Source organism: Herpailurus yagouaroundi, unplaced genomic scaffold (assembly GCF_014898765.1).
Source record: "Herpailurus yagouaroundi ecotype Mexico unplaced genomic scaffold, PumYag 483, whole genome shotgun sequence".
NCBI classification, from domain to species: domain Eukaryota; kingdom Metazoa; phylum Chordata; class Mammalia; order Carnivora; family Felidae; genus Herpailurus; species Herpailurus yagouaroundi.
In genome coordinates this window covers 1,074,040-1,094,015 of record NW_024412700.1, presented here as the reverse complement: position 1 = coordinate 1,094,015, position 19,976 = coordinate 1,074,040, and the positions used below count along the sequence as shown (strand labels likewise).

At 43.7% G+C, this 19,976-nt stretch overlaps 1 protein-coding gene across 7 annotated transcripts in view; it reads right to left on the bottom strand.

The window, feature by feature from the left end:
* Window positions 1–1,497: 1,497 nt before the first annotated feature.
* The window catches only part of GALNT11 (polypeptide N-acetylgalactosaminyltransferase 11), a 42,097-nt gene continuing 23,618 nt past the window's right edge, over window positions 1,498–19,976 (bottom strand). For 6 of the 7 annotated variants that reach the window (XM_040464537.1, XM_040464542.1, XM_040464540.1 and 3 more), the window contains exons 5-12: window positions 17,664–17,789; window positions 15,736–15,985; window positions 10,233–10,350; window positions 8,511–8,663; window positions 5,952–6,170; window positions 4,387–4,491; window positions 2,451–2,588; window positions 1,498–2,239 (exon numbers count right to left, since the gene is read on the bottom strand). In XM_040464537.1, coding sequence (XP_040320471.1) covers window positions 2,108–2,239; window positions 2,451–2,588; window positions 4,387–4,491; window positions 5,952–6,170; window positions 8,511–8,663; window positions 10,233–10,350; window positions 15,736–15,985; window positions 17,664–17,789 — 1,241 coding nt within the window. In that variant the 3' untranslated portion in view covers window positions 1,498–2,107. Of the gene's footprint in view, window positions 2,240–2,450; window positions 2,589–4,386; window positions 4,492–5,951; window positions 6,171–8,510; window positions 8,664–10,232; window positions 10,351–15,735; window positions 15,986–17,663; window positions 17,790–19,976 lie in introns of those variants that run through there. The other variant, XM_040464544.1, reaches the window with a different exon arrangement.

Below are 19,976 nucleotides of genomic sequence, written 5' to 3'. Positions count from 1 at the left end.
CGTAGCGTATCATATCATCTGTAGTTTTACTTATCAATTTGGATGCCTTTTATGTTGTCTAATTACTGTGGCTAGGATTTCCAGTACTATAGGGAATAAAAGTGGTCAAGAGTGAACATCCTTGTCTTGATACTGGCTGTGGGTTTTTCCACATATGTCTTTATTACATTGATGTATGTTCCCTCTAGACCTACTCTGCACAGGGTTTTTATCACGAATGGATGTTTTACTTTGGTGCTTTTTCTGCATCTATTGAACATATGGTTTTAATCCTCTTATTGATGTGATGTATCACACTGATGGTTTTGCGAATATTGAACCCTCCTTGCATCCTGGGAATAAATCCCACTTGATCATGGTGTAGGGTTTTTTAATGTATCATTGGATTCGGTTTGCTGATATTTGGTTGAGGAACTTTGCATCCATGTTGATCAGAGATCTTGGCCTACAGTTCTCTCTTTTGTGGTGTCTTTATCTGATTTTGGTATCAGCGTGATACTTCATAGAATGAATAGGATGGTTTTCCTTCCTCTATTTTTTGGAATAATTTGAGAAGAATAGGTGTTTACTCTTTAAATGTTTGTTTTATACGATTTACCTGTGAAGCCATCTGATCCTAAACTTTTGTTTCTTCGGCATTTTTTGATTACTGATTCAATTTCATGGAGGCTACATAACAATGAACGGGGTCAACCAAGAAATCAAAAAAGATAAAAAATTACATGCAAACAAATGAACATGATAACACGACAGTCCAAAATCTTCGAGATGCGGCAAAAGCTTAGAGGGAAGTTATACCAATACAGGCCTATCTCAAGAAGCAAGAAAAATCTCAAACAACCTCAACGTACACCTAAAGAAGCCAGAAAAAGAATAAAAAAAAAACCCCAAACCCAGCAAAAGGAAGGGAATAAGATTAGAGCAGAAATAAAACAGCTCAGTGAAACCATGAGCTGGTTCTTCAAGATCAATAAAATTGATAAACCTCTAGCCAGATTCATAAAAAGAGGACCCAAATAAAGAAATTTACTAATGAAAGAGGAGAAACCACCACCAACGCCACAGAAATACAAACAACCGTAACATTATGAGAACCTACAGGCCAATAAATTAGACAACTCAGAAGAAATGGATAAAGGCAGGAATAGAAATTTTGAGCAGACCAGTTACCAGCAAAGAAATTGAATCAGTAATCTAAATTTGTATTTCTAATTAAGATGTACCTTATGGGATCCTGACCTCTATATCCAACTGCCTATTTAACAACTCTTCCTGGATGATTCATAGGCAGCTTTAATGGAAACTATCCAAATTCACAGACATTCAACGTCAAATTCACAGAGTTCAAGCTAAGGGATGGGGCCACTCCTGGGGTCAGGGCTGCGACCTTGCTTATTGGTTCATCAGCCGAACCAGCTATCCTGCTCACCGTGTGACACGTACACAGCACCACATGGACCAGAGACCCCAACCCAAGAAGAGCAGACAAGTCCCAGGTAAATCATCAAAAGAACCCTTTATTTTAAATGTAGATAGTACCATAGTTCATCAAAATAATTTATAACAGTTAACTGCCTCTTAAATATATAATCTTATAAATGAGGCCTTCTGAAGTTAAAAGCAATGTGGATTCAGTCTGTTTAAAATTATTTTAAGACATGATAATAGGAGTAAAAAAAAAAAATCTGTTTCCTATGAAGTCCTTCTAAAAAAGGAAATCATGACAAGTTCCTGATCAAACGCCATTCCATTATTCAAGGGATTAAAAAGAAGCATAAATAAAAGTTTGACGTTTCTGTTCAATTTCCTGGGTTTGTCTTTCTGTACATACCTGACCCTTTATAGAGTTAAAATTGTATTCTAGTTTCTCACCATAAGCAAGAAATTCCTTAGCAGCTCAGAAATGATGTTAATGTCTTGGTCAAACAAACTTCCTCACTCCCTTGATGACCACTCTGGGCTCCAGTCTCTAGTGTATCTGCCGTCCCACCTTCTCAAAAATGGTTCTACTTAACTGGGATTTTCTTGTACCAGCAACTTCTCAAGCCTCACGCCTTACAGAGGAGGCCGACGCTGATGATTACCGTATTCCGGCACAGCAGCCACTTTAACCTTCCAAACGCCACCGCTGTGAAGAGGAGCCGTCACAGATCGCCATGGCGACGTAGCCTTTGTGACTCAGTGAGTCGACTGCTCTCAGACACTGTCCAACCGACACCTGGTACAGCCGGTTACTCCTCTGAAAAGAAGGCAGCAAGAACACATCACCAGTTAGCTGCTTTACCCAAGAGACGTACTGCCAGAAAGGGGCAAAGTCCCAGAGATCCAGAAGCGAGCTGAAACATTCACGATCGTTTACTTACGCAGGGGACACCCCATCTGTCACGCTCCCTCCCTCAGCCCCTTCTGTCTCCTCGCACCCCCCCACCCTCACTAAGCCACCTCCTCACCCCAAAGGTCCACTGCTGGGACCCTCCCGACCCGTGGCACTTCATGAGTCGGGGTGGGTCTGACGAGCGAGTTTCTGACACATCCAGGCAAAGGAGATTATTTAAAACCAACTCGTGCTCTTCGTTATAAATCCAGACCTAAAGAAGAAAATAAAAGATCACGACTCCAAGGTCTGCTTTGGATTTTCAAATTCAGCCCGCACAACAGGTCACGCGTATGTGGAAGAAGAATGGCGTTGTCCCGTGCGGTCTCATAAAGCAGGGAAAGACCAGTGAACCCGGGTCACGTGGAGGCAGCGTCAGCACAGCTATCTGAAAATGGAATGTGCGAACGGACACGGGAGAAGGAAGTTCAATCCCAGGAAGAAACAGTGGTTCCGTTTTGTTAACTGGCCAAATTAACTGAAGACGGCAGACCTTTTCCAATTCTAGGATTTCACAGTTACACGGCGGCCTTCCTTCCTGGACAGCATGAGCACAGGAGGAGCCCCGCGAGCCCGCAGCGGGGCCGCCTGCGGACAGAGACAGGCCTCTACTGGGCTGTGCCCGCGCGCAGGAGTCGGTCCGTCTCGTTGCCCCGTGGAAAATGGCACTCTGATCCCAGACCATGATGCCATTTGGACTGAGGTGACGATTTCACCTGAGGGCCCGGAAGCAGGGTTTCCTTCAGGATCGTCTTCTTTATGGTCTCTCACGTTATTTTCAGGAACAAAGGCCTAAAGATTGGCTGGACTGGGTAAGTGCGATGAGTAAGTTATTCTCCAACCTGCACCATCACTAAGTCCAAAAGGAATAGATTTTCTTCTCTGAATAGTTGTACTCAGTGTTCCTACCTCTAAGCCCAAAATGTATGTGTGCTCTCTATTAACACGAAGCATTCTATAAGTGCAACTTTCTGCAACGATGCTGATGTTTTATAATCTGTGTCGTCCAACATGGGAGCCACATGTGGCTGGTGTGACCTAATTTTACTTCATTTTAATTAAAGAGCTACATGTGGCTCCCGGATACAGCATTAGTACAAATCTGTGTGATCAAAATATAGTACGTTTTCTGGAACAAATCTGTGATGTCATCCTGCTGTGACCTAACCCCCCGAAGCATCACTGTAATTAAAGCCTTCAGTGTCCACAACCCTGATGCCTCTCATACCCACACACAGCATAAAACCCCTTTTAAATCCCGTTTTCCGGTGTGTATGACATCTTGGGAGAGTGTACATGAGCTCTCCTAGAAACGAAAGGTCTTGTGTGAACTTTCAAAGGGCACATGCTATCTAAAAAGCCCGATATCCTTTTGGTCTTGAGTGACGCCATCCCTGCCACTCAAGTGGACAAGAAAGTCACTTCCCTGTGACCCATCTTGAGTGCGGCAGTCTTGAGACTGACCCTAAGACTATATTAGCCTGTTACCAAATCCAGAACAGCTTGAAACGACCGTTCCAAACTGACATAAGTCTTCTGCTTATTTTTAGGTCCACTTCAGTACCACTGAAAGGGCACACAAACAGATCATGCGAATGACACAAAGGACACTCTGTTGTGGTGTCCCTGAGGCACTACTAAAACGCAGGGAGATTGGATTTCAGAGACAACACTACAGACCCATCCACCGCAGAGCTCATGTCCTCGCCCAGAAGGCAGGCGCGCTGCCTCGGCCCCTTCCGACCTTCACACACTTCTGTTTATCCTGTGTAACTGCAACGTACGAATAACGTTCCCGACGGTGACCGAGGGTAGGAAAAATGTACAAAGGAGACAAAAATAGTTACATTACGTGATCTCTAAAGTCATTCCCAACTCCAACCATCTCATTTAAGAAAAGTCAGATTAAAATCTTCATGTCCACCCCTCCCTCCTCAGGCGTGACCTCGGGCAAGTTCCCTTCTGGGAAGGACACCTTTCAAGGACTGGCTGAGCCCAGAGCCATCGCTCACCTGACCGGGGTCACTGTAGTCACACGCTTTAAGCACCACCAGGCCTCCTTTCTGACTCGGGCGGCCCTGGGCCACCAGACACTTGTTGGTCTGGAGGTGATAGAGCTGTAAAAGGAGAGATCGCTCTTGTCAGAAGATGCCTTATGCTAGATAAGGAGGTTTTAGATGAAACGCGAATTGATTACTCCAAAGGTATGAATTTCAAAGGTCCTAAGAAAATAAGCATTTTTTTATTCCTTAATTCTAGCTTCAGTACATAAGGGTGTCACGGTAGACTTTAAGGTTAAAGGCAGTTTTAACAGTAGATGCAAGCAATGCCAAGTAGAAATTCTAAAAATATAGGTTTACTAATCTATTCTAGGGGAGGAAGGAAATTAAAACCTCTCTGCCCTCAAGAACCTTCAAATGAAATCAAGGAAATAAGACTAAAGGTACCGACCAGACAGCACGTAACTGAACGAAATATACAGGCTAAACTGGAGGGAGACACAGATCGGGAACAGCACAGGGGAGACCCAGAAAAGCAGCAAAGAGTATGCAGTTTGGGTAAAGGGCTACAACTACATGGGCATACGCTGTGTTTTTACTTTAAAAACAAAAGGTGGTTTTGTTTTCATAAAGAGGACAAGGGGAAAGCTCTAGGCTTAGCCACTGAGGAACACTCAGCATCACGAAAGATCCTGACAAGTGCCTTCTTCTGAACACAAAAGAAGAGAAAACTGTGCAACAGAGTAGCTACACTTTCAGAAAGCAAATTCTATGAAATGATTCAGGAAAAAGGTATGACTTTACGGCTAGACCCCTAAACTTTAAAAGTGATGTAAAACTGTGAAGAAATTCCTTAAGAAATAAAAGAGAACGGGGGCGCCTGGGTGGCTCAGTCAGTTAAGATCTGACTTCGGCTCAGGTCGTAATCTCACAGTTCATGAGTTCAAGCCCCGCGTCGGGCTCTGTGCTAACAGCTCGGAGCCTGGAGCCCGCTTCGGATTCTGGGTCTCCCACTCTCCCTCTCTGGCCCTTCCCTGCTTGTGGTCTCTCTCTCTCAAAAAAGGGAGGAAGGAAAAAGAACTTCAAAAGAAACGTGGCCGCTCAGGGGTGTTCCTGTGCAGCACATGGGTCCTTACACACTGGGTGTGAACTAGAGGGACGCGCCCCATCTCTCACTTGCTCTCCTGAGTCAGTTCCCGAGCTGCGGCCACAGAGCAGAGTGTGACCCCATTTCTCCTTTTCTTTTCTTTTGGGACCGGACTCTGCCCAGGGAGCTTTACGCTCTCCTGTGGCTTTTATTTGCATATCGCATAGTCACACTGACGTCCCCCCTCTCGGCAGCTAGCCTATCACTTTGAGAATCGTGTGCTCCTGAATGCTGGCAGGTGAAGGGTGTTAATGGTAACAGTGAAGACAGGAACATTCCTAAGGTCTCACTCCGAGCAGAGGAAGCTCCCACAGAAAGAATGCAACGGAAGCAAGCTAACGTCTATCACTAAAATGATACTTTCAGTCTAAAATGTCATTGGTCTTATCATACAACTTTGAACAGAACGCTGATAAGATTACTTCCTTACCCTTCCACGCTGAAGGACTTTGGGACGTTTTGGCCCTCTGTTGATAAAAATGGGTTGTTGGGGTTTGGCATTGGGCCCAGATATCTGCATCTCTGGGTAAATATTATCCAAATACCACTTAAATGATTTACAGCCCAACTTCCTCCTCAGTTCAACACGCTCACTGATGTTTCCGTAACTTTTGGTCCTCAGGTCAGGTCTTAAGGAAAAATACTGCTCCTGAATTTTAAAAAGAAAAACGAAAAATAAGGGAATGGCCTTTTTAAAATTAAGTAGTATCAATTGTACCTGAGTCTTAAAGAGCTGAAGTATTTTTCACGCTGGCGTTTTCTTCACGTTGCCAGAAGATGTCAACATGAAGTTATCAATTAGGTCCGTCGTTGATGGTAAGACATTTTAAACTCTAGGAAACGTCCGAACCTCAGAATCGGCAACACATGTAAAAATGTGATCCCAGAATCAAGGAAGCTGCACATGAGGGGGCAGTTCTCCGACTCTGTCAGGACTATGATCTTAACGATTACCAGAGACTCTGGGGAGGTTCGTGTGAGTTACATCTGCTCGTGTTTACCAGGAGAGACGTGAAAACATTTGTCAACTCTTTAAAAATAATTCATTACCTATGAACATAAACATGCTTTGAACAAGAAATTTAGTGAGAACAGTTACACTGCTTTACAGTTTTGCAAATCTTTTTAATGTCTGGTTAGAAAGAAGTCAGCTGAATTCTCAATTCTGCATTCAACCTGTTATTATATGTTGTCTGGTTAAATACATTTTTAAAAATATGAGCATGTGAAAACATATAGTTTGAGATGGAAGGAGTATTTTAATAGCATTTTCAGAGAATTATGGCTATTCTTTTCTGATATTATACCAGAACTCTAGCCCTTCACATTCCACATCGTGGCTAACCTTTAAATTGTATCATTGAGCTTTCCTACTGTTGGGTTAAAATCTGCTGTCTTGCTCTGTGACTGGATCTTTTTACCCATCCAAGATCTGCTTCCGCTGGGTTGTGAAGTTCTTTCAAATAATGACAAATTTCAGTATTAAGAATTATATTCATAAATATTCCTAATCTCCTCAGAAAAGCGTTTAAGTACCGGAAGCAAGTAAGCTCATAGGGGTGGATACAAGTTTTCCAAAACTGTAATTTTTCACCTGAAAGCTTGAATTTTATCATTGGCAACAAATGCTGTCTGTCGAAGTGAGAGAGTCAGTTGGTTCATTTTTGAGACTATCTGCCAAACATCCAAACAGAAATAACCATGGTTTGTGAGTCACTCTTTTCTCCATTTATGTAAAAGTGATCAGTCCAGCTCACAAGTCGAACAGCTGCACACATTTTTCCTTGCCACAAGCACAGTGCTTCGGTGTGCAGTGCTTCTGTCCACCACGTCTCGGCACTCCGAGCTTGCCAAGATTTAGTGGAATTTTTTGCACCACTCCACCGTTCCTGCACCATCGGCGCAACGCCGACACGGTGAAAGGGGCAAGTCCCGTATTAATCTGTGAAAACAGGTTCGGCCCAGCGTCCTCCTAGGAGGGCAGCCGGGATCTAGGTGGCTCTGAGGGCCGCCAGGAGACAGTAGGACTCCAAGCTGGTGACCATGGAGAGGGAGCTCAGAGTCTAGAAGAGGGACAAGGGAGGAGACACGCGGTGTGATAGAGGCGTGACCAGGAGCCCGCACTTCCGGTCCCAAGCGGTGATCTGCTTGGTTCTCATACCCCCACAGCACGTACCTCCATACCCTAAATGCACAGTGTCGTCACTGTGCATTCCCTCCTTCGTCACTGACTCCCCCAAACCTAACACGGAGCCTGATATGGAGCAGATGCTCAAACGCCTGTTTACAAACAACTGTATGCAAGTATTCACAGCAGCACTTTTCACAACTCATGAAAGGATAAAACGCGGTGTCTTCGGCCAGGGAGTATTATTGGATTACAAAGAATGAAGTACCGGCACATGGCGCGGTATGGATGAACCGGAAAACACCACGCTGAATAAGATGGCCACAAAGGCCATGTCCTGTAGGGTTCCATTTGTAGTAAGTGTCCAGAACAGGCACATCCAGAGAGTCAGGGGGTAGATTAGTGGTTGTCTAGGGCTGTGGGAGATTAGGGAGTGATAAAATGGTTTGTGAATTATTCCTCAGTAAATCCGTGACCAAGGAAATAATCATCACAGGGTGTGCACAGCGGAAGAGAAAGTGGGAGGTACGATCCTGCATGTGCAGAGTCGAATGGGGAAGTGGCAGGACCGGCACACGAACCCCAAGGGGCAAAGAGAAGGAGTCACAGGAGAGGAACGAAGACACTGAAGAGAACACTTCTTCTGGTGTTGGCCGAATCTCCTTTTACAGGGTGGTCACTTGGAAAATTAAAAGAGGAGTCACAACAGCAAATGAGAGAGAAAAGAAATGTAGGGAGAGAAGGCCCCGTGGTTGTCCCAACAGAAATGCGCCGGAGTGAAAAGGCAGGTAACCAGAGCCGCCCGCAGACGCACAGCCGCCCATCCGATCCGACCCCTCCGACCGAACAACATAACCTCACCTTGTATTCATCCAACCAGACATGTGCCAGCCGCAAGGAGTTGTGGGTCATGGTGTCCTGGCCTTCAGGAGAGCCATACGGTCGCCTTTTTCGGAAAATGTGTCCGACTCTAGAGCACGGGATGATGAAGAGTTTACCTCCACACATCCAGATCTGGTCGGGGCAAAACATGTATTAATAGTTGCCTGCAACTGCTATGAAATCAATGTATGCATTTTCATGAAATTATCAGGTGTTCATGCAACTTTGCAAGATGTCTTACAGAACTGTCAAAGAGTACCTTGAAAAACAACGTCTTTAAGAAGAAACTAAATTCTAAAATGACGTAATATTCTTTTACTACCGTGTGTCTAAAATCACACTTACCATATACTTTGCTGTTTTAACAGATCAAGGAACTTGATCCTCAGGACTTAGGGAGAGAATGCTTGTTGGCGGGTCCCCTACTTTAAATTTACTGGTACTTTAATAACATGTATATACACACAAATAATGAAAGATACAGAATAACTCCAGGTTAAGATTCAAAAGATCTTAGTTCTAGTCTAAATTTTGCCCTTGATTATCTGGGTATTTTAGTTTTTGTGGGACTCCATTAGTTTATCTCCAAAGTAAGAAGACTGAATTAATGATATGTTATTCCTTTCATCTTTAAAATTCTAAAGATTATGTAGGAAAAACTGCCTTTTATTTTTTTTTTCAACGTTTATTTATTTTTGGGACAGAGAGAGACAGAGCATGAACGGGGGAGGGGCAGAGAGAGAGGGAGACACAGAATCGGAAACAGGCTCCAGGCCCTGAGCCATCAGCCCAGAGCCCGACGCGGGGCTCGAACTCACGGACCGTGAGATCGTGACCTGGCTGAAGTCGGACGCTTAACCTACTGCGCCACCCAGGCGCCCCAAAACTGCCTTTTAAAAACTTTCTGGTCAATACGTTGCAGAAAGACAAAAGGACACACGCACACGTACTATCTGGATGGGGATCCTGCCGTGGGGACTGGGCTGGGGACATCTGCAAGTTTGGAAGTCTGTGTGCTCGCCCTTGCCCTCGTTCTGTCCTTTGCAAAGACTGCCTGACCCCACCTCCTCCAGTTCCCTGAGCCCCAGACCCCAACTATACCATCATCTCTCCAACTTTAGCAGTTGGAGAGGAGGACTGATTATGAAAAATGAATTCCTTCCTCAGGTTGCAGGTAGTTGTATGTATGAGGCCTCCCACTAGCTACTTCTGAAAGTGGAATGCAGAGCTATTAGTACTTTTCCTGGGAGATCTGGGGTGAACCAGGATGGTCTTAGCCAATCAGGGAAATCCGATCACGCTAAACATATATATATATATATATACATGTATATATATATATATGTGTGTGTGTGTGTGTGTGTGTGTGTGTGTATATATATATATTAGGGTAGTAAATAAGGTTAGCAAATAAGATTAATAAACTGGCAACAAAACTCTAGATTAAATGCACATTTAGACATCTGAAATCATACCCATTCATCACAGCCTTCCCTTCTGAATTCTTATAAAATAAGGCTGCTTAAAAGCTTTCCACACCTTGAGTGGATATTCTCCAGATCACAAATTACAATAATGTAGCATTCATTAAGGACAATTTGTTAACAAAGGTAATCAAAGAGAATTTACAGAAAATATGGGATTGTAGATGAAAATTATATTCTACTGCACACAGTTAATAACTAGACATGAAAAAATTACCCGAAATGATATTTCTAAATTTTCTCCTCCCCAGATATCCATGCCACTGTCATACTGTCCAAGTTCATTGAAATAGTGTCTGTTCATGGCAAACAATCCTCCAGCCATTGTCGGTGACCTAGAAAAGGAAATAATTTCTGTACCAATTCTACAGACTCAATTAACTACTGTCTTTGTCTTAAAAAATTCAGTGTGCCTTTGGAACATCACTAACAAAAACAAGATGAACTATTATGAAGTGTTTTATGTAACATTAGGCAATGAGCTGGGCCACATAACTGAATTTTCTAGATTGCCAATGATATATACATATCTGGCAAATGAAGGCTGCTTTTCTAGGCAACAAAAGTACTTTTTAAATTATAACCACTGTTATTAGAAATACACCTGAAATGAATTCATTCCTTCTGACAGGCTCACAGAGCCACCGTGATAAAAACCGGACTCCAGGGCCTGCCGGGGGAGACCAGACAAACTCTGATCAAATGGCTTAGGCCAGTAGCTCTCAAATAGGACGATTTGTCCCCAAACGTTTCCGGAGACATTTTTAGCTGTCACGATGGGACGTGTGTGTGTGTGTGTGTGTCAGGGGCGGATTTCTACTGGCATCCGATGGGCTGAAACCAGGTATGCTGCCAGAGTTGTTAAAACGCACAACAGAGCACCCATCACACGGGAGTCTCCGGCCCAAAATGTCAATACTGTCAGGACTGAGAAACTGAATGAGAGAATCTGAAGGAGGCTGGCCCTCAGAGAGACTCCTGCCCGCTTTCCAGCTGCGTCACTTCTGGTAACGGAGTTAAGGTGGTGGTGGATCCTAGCATCCCAAGCTGCCTGCCAGAAGTGAAGCAAAATCTCTCTGCAGGGGGGAAACCATCCCAGGTAGGAGTGTATTTACATAATTTTTCATGACTAGGTCTGTCACCAAACAAAAATAAGCAACCAAACAAACCACCAGGCAATCAGGAAGATTAATCACATCAAAGAAAAACAAGAGAAACAATCTACATCAGAGACAGATGTTCAGGGTTTTTTTTCTCTTTTAAAGTTTTTTTTAATGTTTATTTTTGAGACAGAGAGGACAGAACATGAAGGGGGAGGGTCAGAGAGACAGGGAGACACAGAATGCGAAGCAGGCTCCAGGTTCTGAGCTGTCAGCACAGAGCCTGACATGAGGCTCGAACCCACAAACCGTGAGATCGTGACCTGAGCCGAAGTTGGACGCTCAACCGACTGAGCCACCCAGGTGCCCCTGTGTAGGGGTTTCGAATAATGTGATTCTCAGGCAGAGACTTTAAAATAATTGCTCAATACATTCAAGGGTAAAAGAATGCAGAATTTGGCAGGTGGATAGACACAGTCAAAAAAGAAACCAAACTTAGGCATATCTGAAAACGCTTCTGACCAAGAGAAGAAATTCCTCTGTCACTAAGACTTTGTCACTAAGACTTTGACACTAAGACTGCCGCTGGCTTCTCACCACAAACAGCGGAGGCCACACGTTCTTGAGTAACCCCTTCCAAGTCCTAAAACAATCTATCCACCGACCTAGAACTGGGCACCCCATACAGTTACACCTCCAAGTACCGGTAGAATGAACACATTCTTACAAGAAGACAAGAGTAATCACCAGAAGGTCTGACCAAAGAAAGTACATTTAAAATGAAAATAATCCCAGGTGGGAGTTTGCAGATGGAGACAGAATAAAGAGTAACATAAAAAGGGAAATACATGGGCAAACCTAAATGAATAATGGTCACATAAAAAACATCTTACACAGTTAAAATACACACACACACTCTTCAACAATATAACCTGAGGGGTATAAACTGGAGAACGAATATTCTGAGATCCCTGCATTGTTTGAAATACCAATTTATGTCACACTTTGATAAATCAAGGATGTATGGTATCCTCTCTGGGGTAGTCACTAGAAGAACGGTATGTAAGAATGTATAACATCTAATAACAGGGTGGCAGCTGGGAACAGAATAATAAAAAATCCAAACTCAAGACCAAAAGAAAGAGAACAGGAAAAAAAAAAAACAAAAAAACCAGAATGCAAATAGTAGCACTGTAATCCTAAACACAAAATACAAGTAATATTGAATGCAAGCAACTAAATTAAAGGAAGTTTTTCATGCTGGTTCAACAACAAATCATAATATGGAAAAGCAACTGCACGCTGCTTACAAGGGACACATCTAAATATAAGACCCCGGAAAGACTGACAACAAAAGGGAAGTCACACAATGTAAATATTAATCAAAACAAAGCTACAACAGTCATATTAATGTCACACTATAATGCAAAAGTTTTACTATTCTGAAAGTCTGGAACAAATGGGGTTCATTTACCAGAAGATTTAATAATCCTAAATGTTCATACATCCATTAAGACAGGCTCAAAATATATGAAGAAAACATATAAAGAACTACAAGGAGAAATAAATATACAATTGTAGTGGGAAACTTTAATATGCCATATATTTTTTTTTCAGTTTACTCATTTATTTTGAGAGAGACAAAGAGCACAAGCAGGAGAAGGGCAAAGAGAGAGACACGGAGAGAAAATCTCAAGCAGGCTCCACACTGTCAGCACAGAGCCCCACGTGGGGCTCAAACCCATGACCTGAGCTGAAATCAAGACTTGGATGCTTAACCGACTGAGCTACCCAGGCGCCCCATAATATACCACATTTAATAACCGATATAACGTGTAAATTAAAAAATAAAAGTATAACAACCCTCATCACAGTGGGCACTGTGTAATGTACAGGATTGTTGAATTACTAAGCTGTGCACCTGAAACTAATATAATACTATACGTCAGCTACACTTCCATAAATTTTTTTAAACAAAGTATGCAATATTTGAATACTACAATAAACGTGACCAAACTAATACAGAATCCCATTTTTAACAACCAGAGAAAACATTTTCCAGGCACACAAGAAACATTTACAAAATTTACTCATGCACTTAACCATAAAGCAAATCTCATCAATTTTCAAAGAGTTAAAATACAGAATATTTTTTGACCACGGTATAATTAAGCCAGGAATATACAATTACAAAACCCACATATGTCTGGAAAATAATAAATGTAGTGCTAAATAACCTATGGGGCAGAGAAGACCTCATGATGAAAATATTTTAAAGTGAATGATAAAAAATGATACGTCATAATTTGCCAAACCTGTAAGAAAGTTTATCATCTTAAATACATGTATTAGAAAAGGAAAAGGGATGACAATTTTAAATCTAAACATCCAACCTAAGCAGTTTGCAACCCTGGTATCATAAAAGTGCAACAGCTCACGTTAGAAAGGGGAAGAAACGGGGGGAAAGTGGCACAAGGAGAAAGGGCCCTGATGTCCTCGCTGCACAAGAAGGAGTGTCAGGTGATGCTCTCAAAGTGAGCAAGTGACAGCTTTCTCCAAGCAATACAGTAACAAAAACCACACTCCACAGCCAGGCAACAGAGAAGGCACTGAACGTAAATGAGCGGAATCTTCGCTCTTCCCACAGAAAAGGATCTAAGTCAGTCTGACAGTGAAGACAGGAGTACGTTCATCCATCGTCTAGAGTTAAAGAAGCAAGAAACACAAGACCCAAAATAAAAATAGTTACAGGAACTGGCCTCTGGGGAGAAGGACCGGGAAGCGAGAGGAAAGGGTCGTCAGCCACTCTTCATTCTAAGTGTACTATTTTGTTACTGAATACACGTCTTTGATGAGAAGTATTTAAAAAGGGGGGGGATGCACCTGGGTGGCTCAGTCGGTGAAGCGTCCCACTTTGGCTCAGGTCGTGATCTGGCGGTTCGTGAGTTCGAGCCCCACGTCGGGCTCTGTGCTGGCAGCTGAGAGCCTGCAGCCTGCTTAGGATTCTGTGTCTCCCTCTCTCTCTGTCCCTCCCCCACTCATACTCTGTCTCTCTCTATATCAAAATTAAATAAACATTAAAAAAAATCTTTTTTAAAGTATTAAAAAAAAAAAAGACGAAAACCAATGCTGATAAAGAGGATGAAACAGGCAAAAACTGACAAGTGCACCAAAACTGAGGACACACGGCAGCCGGGGCTCCGTCGTCTCGCTCTGCGCAAGCTTCACCTTCTCCCAAAGAACAGCACGGACAGTCCGAAAGGACAGGACAAGTCGGAGGGACCACTACCGTGTACCGTGTGCCTCTGACCACAGGACGTGAGGTTGCAGAGACCGGAAACACTGAGGGACGTCCCCAGACGCAGCCCTGCTCCTGACAGAGGGGAGGGTGCGTCGCACCTACCCCTGATCTCACTGAAATCAGCAAGACTTGGACCAGATTGTCATGCAAAGCCTGAGGGACAAGACGACCACACTCTGCCACAAGACCGCACCAGGCCCGTTTGTTTATTTTTGACAGAGAGAGAGGCAGAGCATGAGCAGGGGAAGGGCAGAGAGAGAGGGAGACGCAGAATCTGAAACAGGCTCCAGGTTCCGAGCTGTCAGCACAGAGCCCAATGCAGGGCTCGAACCCACAGACCGCGAGATCATGAGCTGAGCCGAAGTCGGATGCTCAACCAACTGAGCCACCCACGAGCCCCCACACAGGAATTTTTTCAAGCGATGTTGAGCACAAGAAGCAAGACAAAATGAGTCCAATGGCTTCATTTTATATGAAGTCCCTGAACAGGCAAATTACTACACCGTACTGTTCAGGGGCGCACACAGACGTGGTGAAAAGTAAAGGAAAGCGAGGAAATGATTACCAGGGACCAGGTCAGGGTGATGACCCATCTAGGGGCAGGGGCTGTGGACCGGAACAGGAGTCCAGAGGGCAGCCGGCTGCTGTCTGTGGACCCGGGAGACGGCACAGGCGTTCAGATCACAGCCATTCATTAAGTCGTGTGCACAGTACGCCTATTTGCGTGTGTACTTCTTACCTACGCCATTTTTCCACAGGAAGAAAACCCAAACCGTAGGTCCAAAGACATTAAAAAGCAGAAACCCAGACAAACCTCTAAAGTCTACACGAGAAATTTATAACAGAAGACAAGGAATAACATAGAAGCAGATGTGGAATACTGAGAATATGAAGGGGAACTGGAAACAATTCACACGCTGCGACCTGCGACGGTGCAGCAGGAATCCACCCTAAAGATCCTAATTACAGAACCGGCTTCTACGGCTAACGCTCTTCCCAGCGCCACACACACGAGCAGAGACCCGAAGGCAAGTAGACGACACAGGGAACTGCGATAATCAACGTGCAAACGGGGCGCGCCGCTCGAGTGTGCCACACGGTTACGCCCAGGACTGCCGATCCTACTCGTCTGCCTTGCTAGGTTGGAAACCCTAAGCCACCCATCTTCCCTTAGCAGCGGGCGCGACGTATGAAATTCGGGAAGCACTCGAGTTTGTAACGCTTCCGCTCCCTGCAAAGAAGGGATTACCTGTAAAATATTTTTTCCTCTTTGGAAGAAGCGCCGATAGGAGTTTTCGAATCTGCAGAAGGAGTCTCACCTGATGGGTGCGGTGGCTCCTTCCGGTCCCCCGAGCTCAGAAAGGGGCACGAGGTCCCACTTGAAGTGCAGCCCCCAGTTGAACCCTCCGCGCACGACGGGGGACGAGCTGTAGGCGAGCGTGTCCGCACTGATGATGTCAATGACGGGGCACACGACGGTCCGCGGGTCCTCCCGGATGGCGGCCAGCAGGGGCTGCAGCCACAGCACGTTCACCTCGCAGTGGCTGTCCAGGAACACCAGGACCTCTCCTGAGGAGGCAAACGACAGGCGGCCGCTTGGAGCGTGCGACGTGCAATACAGCCGGCCGCCCTCCAGCCCCACGGCTACACCCGTCCTCTGCTGCAGGCGGGGGGAGGAGCTGGTCGCGCGAGCCAGGCCTGAAGCCACTGCTGTGAGTGTGGAACGCGTGCAAACACACTCACTCTCCTCGGTGACGAGATTCCAAGTCTCACGGGACCAATTCTGTTCTCCGGACAGAAAGGTAAGGAGTGTGGTGCAAGGACAGTGGCCCTTTGTGTGTGGATGTTTTTATTACAATTACTGTAATCAAACTACCTCTAAACGTAGGGTACGTTTCCTTGCCTCAGTCAACGGAGGACAGAGAACGTATTTTCACTGGTGACTCGGAAACGTGACTGCAATTATCAGTGACTGCCACGACAGTGACACGGGCTCCCTTCTCCCTTGAGGTCACCACTCAGCTGCCACATTCTCATTCCTGTTTGCTTCCCGTCTTTCCAATTCCCCAACCTTGTTGGCTGAAGTGGCCCTCATGAGCTGATGGGGTAGCCTTTCTTCTAGTTAGTAAAATAAAAACCATAAAGATTTTTATCCTGCGTTTTTAACTTGATGCAAGAGGCATACAGGGAACGTAGGAGATGTCGCTACGAGGGAATGCCCCCCGCCCCCAAAGTTCCAGAATTCTCAAATTACCTTCATGGTTTTGTTTGTTTGTTTTTTGGCCTTATCCATGCAACTACCTGCAATATTATATATATAACATCTTAAAACTGATTCATTTAACTTAAATAAATTTTAACGGGAAAATTTTATCAAGATCACTAACCTTACAGAGGTAACCCTACACACACACACACACACACAAAAATATAACCGATGCAGTATAACTGAGGACTAACCAGATTTTCTGGTGAAGATGAAACTTAACACCTGTTCTTTCTCTTTAAAAGGGGAGATTAGTATATGCTAGAAAGGTTTTAAAGATATATCAGTAAAATGGAGGCTTTATCTTTGATGGAATCAGAAGGACTGAGAGGGAATTTTGAAGAAGGTACCTTTGGAGTTTTGTAAGTTGCTTTTTATTTATTTTTATTCTTTAAAGATTTTATTCTTAAGTAATCTCCATACCCAATGTGGAGTTCGAACTTACAACCCCGGAGATCAAGAGTTGTATGCTCTACTGACTGAGCCAGCCAGGTGCCCCTGTAAGTCAGTTTTTAATATTATAGCCCATTTCTCCAAGGAAAACCATGATGCCCTATCACCAGCGGTATGTATTCGTAGTAAGGAAGCACTGGCACAATTCAAACCAAACAGTCTGGGTACACATAATTTAAATGTATTAAAAAAAAATACAGAAGCTCAGTTACAATTTTTCTTGGACTCTTCTCTATGGAAGTTAAACAACACCCAAACCTACGTGAGGAGCAGAGCAGTAATTCACAGTAGGGGCCCCCAAGAAAACAGATCGGCTTGGACTCCAGAGCCCCCCTCCGTGGCGTCTGCGTCTGGGGACAGCAGGGGTTGGCGTTATGAAGAGGCCCTTCCCAAAGCGAACGAGCTTCGTCTCTCCTGACAGTGTCCATTTAAGATACTCACTTTTCAACCCATCTCTGCAGAATGAGGCTCCAAGGACAAAGCCCTTGTCGCTCGACACCCACCGAGAAGAGTGGCAGGAAGCTGTACCTGTAGCATGGGCCGCTCCGATCATCCTTCCTCGAATCAGTCCCTCACGCTTTGTGTTTCTTATTACTTTAATTTTTCCAGGGAGGTATTTTTGGACATATTCTTCTAGTTCTCCTTTCAAATCATCTGAAAATAAAGAGCCCATAGTAAAACCACATGAGACATGTACAAAGACAGTTTTTTATAGCTACCCTAAAATTGTACCTGGTACTTGCAACAACAGATTATCAAGTAAATATTACAGAATCTTCTGCTGCTTTATTTTAAAAAAGCATGGCAGCTTATCTCCTGAGGAGGAGAAAGGAAAACATGAAGGATAAGAATGGAAACACTAGTCAGAACAGTTACCTTGTAGACTTACTTGTATTTCCACAGCAACTAACACAATGCTTTGCATAAAGAAGGTCTGAAATGAGTACCTGGAGTGAATCAATTTTCAGCTGACTACACATAAATCAGGTTTACAACAAAACCAAAAAATGAGATACAAATGTCTTTTGTTTGAACGTAATTTATTAGCTATTATTCCATTTCAGAATAGTCGACACAACTTATACCGCCCCTACCAAAAATTATATAACAACAATAAACATGTCCTTTTACTAATTTAGCACCTTCCAAGTGCACTAAATAATTTTTATACATTCTAGCTCATTCACCTTTCAATTTCATAACTTCAAAGATCATCTAAGAAGTAATTCTTTCCATTGTTAGTAGATAAACCATTGTTAAGTTAGCATGAATTTTTGCTTTTAGATAAAATAGCTACAAACTGAAAAACCACAAATTTAAACAAAATATCGACACCATCAATTCTCCAATTGAGTATTTAGCCAACATCCTATTTGGTCCAGACTCACGTTCTTGCTTTTTTAATCATTCATTTTTGAAATTAAGTTTTGTTTTCTATTAACCTTCCTAAATTTTCTTCTGTGCTATTTGAATTTTTTTACCAAGGTTTAAGTAGTTTGCTCCCATTGGGCTCAGTGTACCTTTCCTCGCTTTGTATTATTTAACTGGTAGGCCAATTCTGCTGTTGGTAAGAGGTGCTTAATAAACACTGGAGTAATGAAAAATATGTAACTGGCATACAATTTATTAATATACCTCTGCAGCTTGCCGTAATGAACAGAAGGTTTGGAGCCACGTGGACTAGAGGTTTAATTTCAACTCTACCACGTAACGGCTATGGGACCTTGACCAAATTACTTAACATCTCCTCCTCTATAAAACGAGGACATAACCTCTCTCAAGGTAGCTGAGAGCCGAATGAGTAGCGTAAATAAAAAGCCTTCCATCCTGGGGCCCCTGGGGGGCTCAGTCGGTTAAGCGTGGACTCTTGATTTGGCCTCAGGTCGTGATCTCACAGTTTTGAGATCCAGCCCCGTGCTGTTACCGCGGAGTAGGCTTGGGATTCTTTCCCTCTCTCTCCGTCCCTCCCCTACTTGTGTGCACGCACACGCTCACTCTCTCTCAAAATAAATAAATAAACATTAAAAAAAAATGAGTAAGTCACAGAGATGAAAAGTACAGCAGAGGGAATACAGGCAGTAATATTGTGATAACATCGTACGGTGACCGACGGGACTGCACTTTCTGTGGTGATCACCGCGTAATGTACAGAACTGTTTAATCAATATGTAGTTCAACGAAAACTAACATAACACTAAAATTTATTATACTTCAATAAGAAATTTAAAAAAGAAAAGTGTGTAATATACGTACTGAATCATAAAACACTGGCATTCAGGGATCATCTAAGAGCTATCACAAAGCAATCCACTTTTATCTGGGGACGGTCGGTGTAACAGACTTATTAGATAAATATAAGCCAAGGCATTATGCTGAGTGAAAAAAGCCCATCTCGAAAGGTCACATACTGCACGATTCTATTTATGTAACAATTCTTGAAATGGCAAAATCACAGAGACAGAAACAAAATCACAGAGATTAGGGGTGCCAGGGATCAGGGAGGGAGTGGGTCGAGGAGGTCGGTGGTGTGAATATTAAAAGCTAGCACGAGGGAGATCTTTGTGGTCAGGGAGTTGTCTGTATCTTGATCGCAGCGGTGGCTCCAGGAACCTACACAGGGGATAAAATGACACAGAACTGCGTATACACACTGTGCCAAGGACAAATTCCTGGTTTGGATGTTGGGCCAGGGTTACGTTAGAAATAACCAATGGGGGAAATGGGAGGAATGGGGGGAAGAGGTAACAGACCTCTTTGTAACTTGCTGTTACTAATCTATATTTTGAAATAGAACAATTTTTTAAAAAGATAAGCCAAGGGGGGCACCTGGGTGGCTCAGTC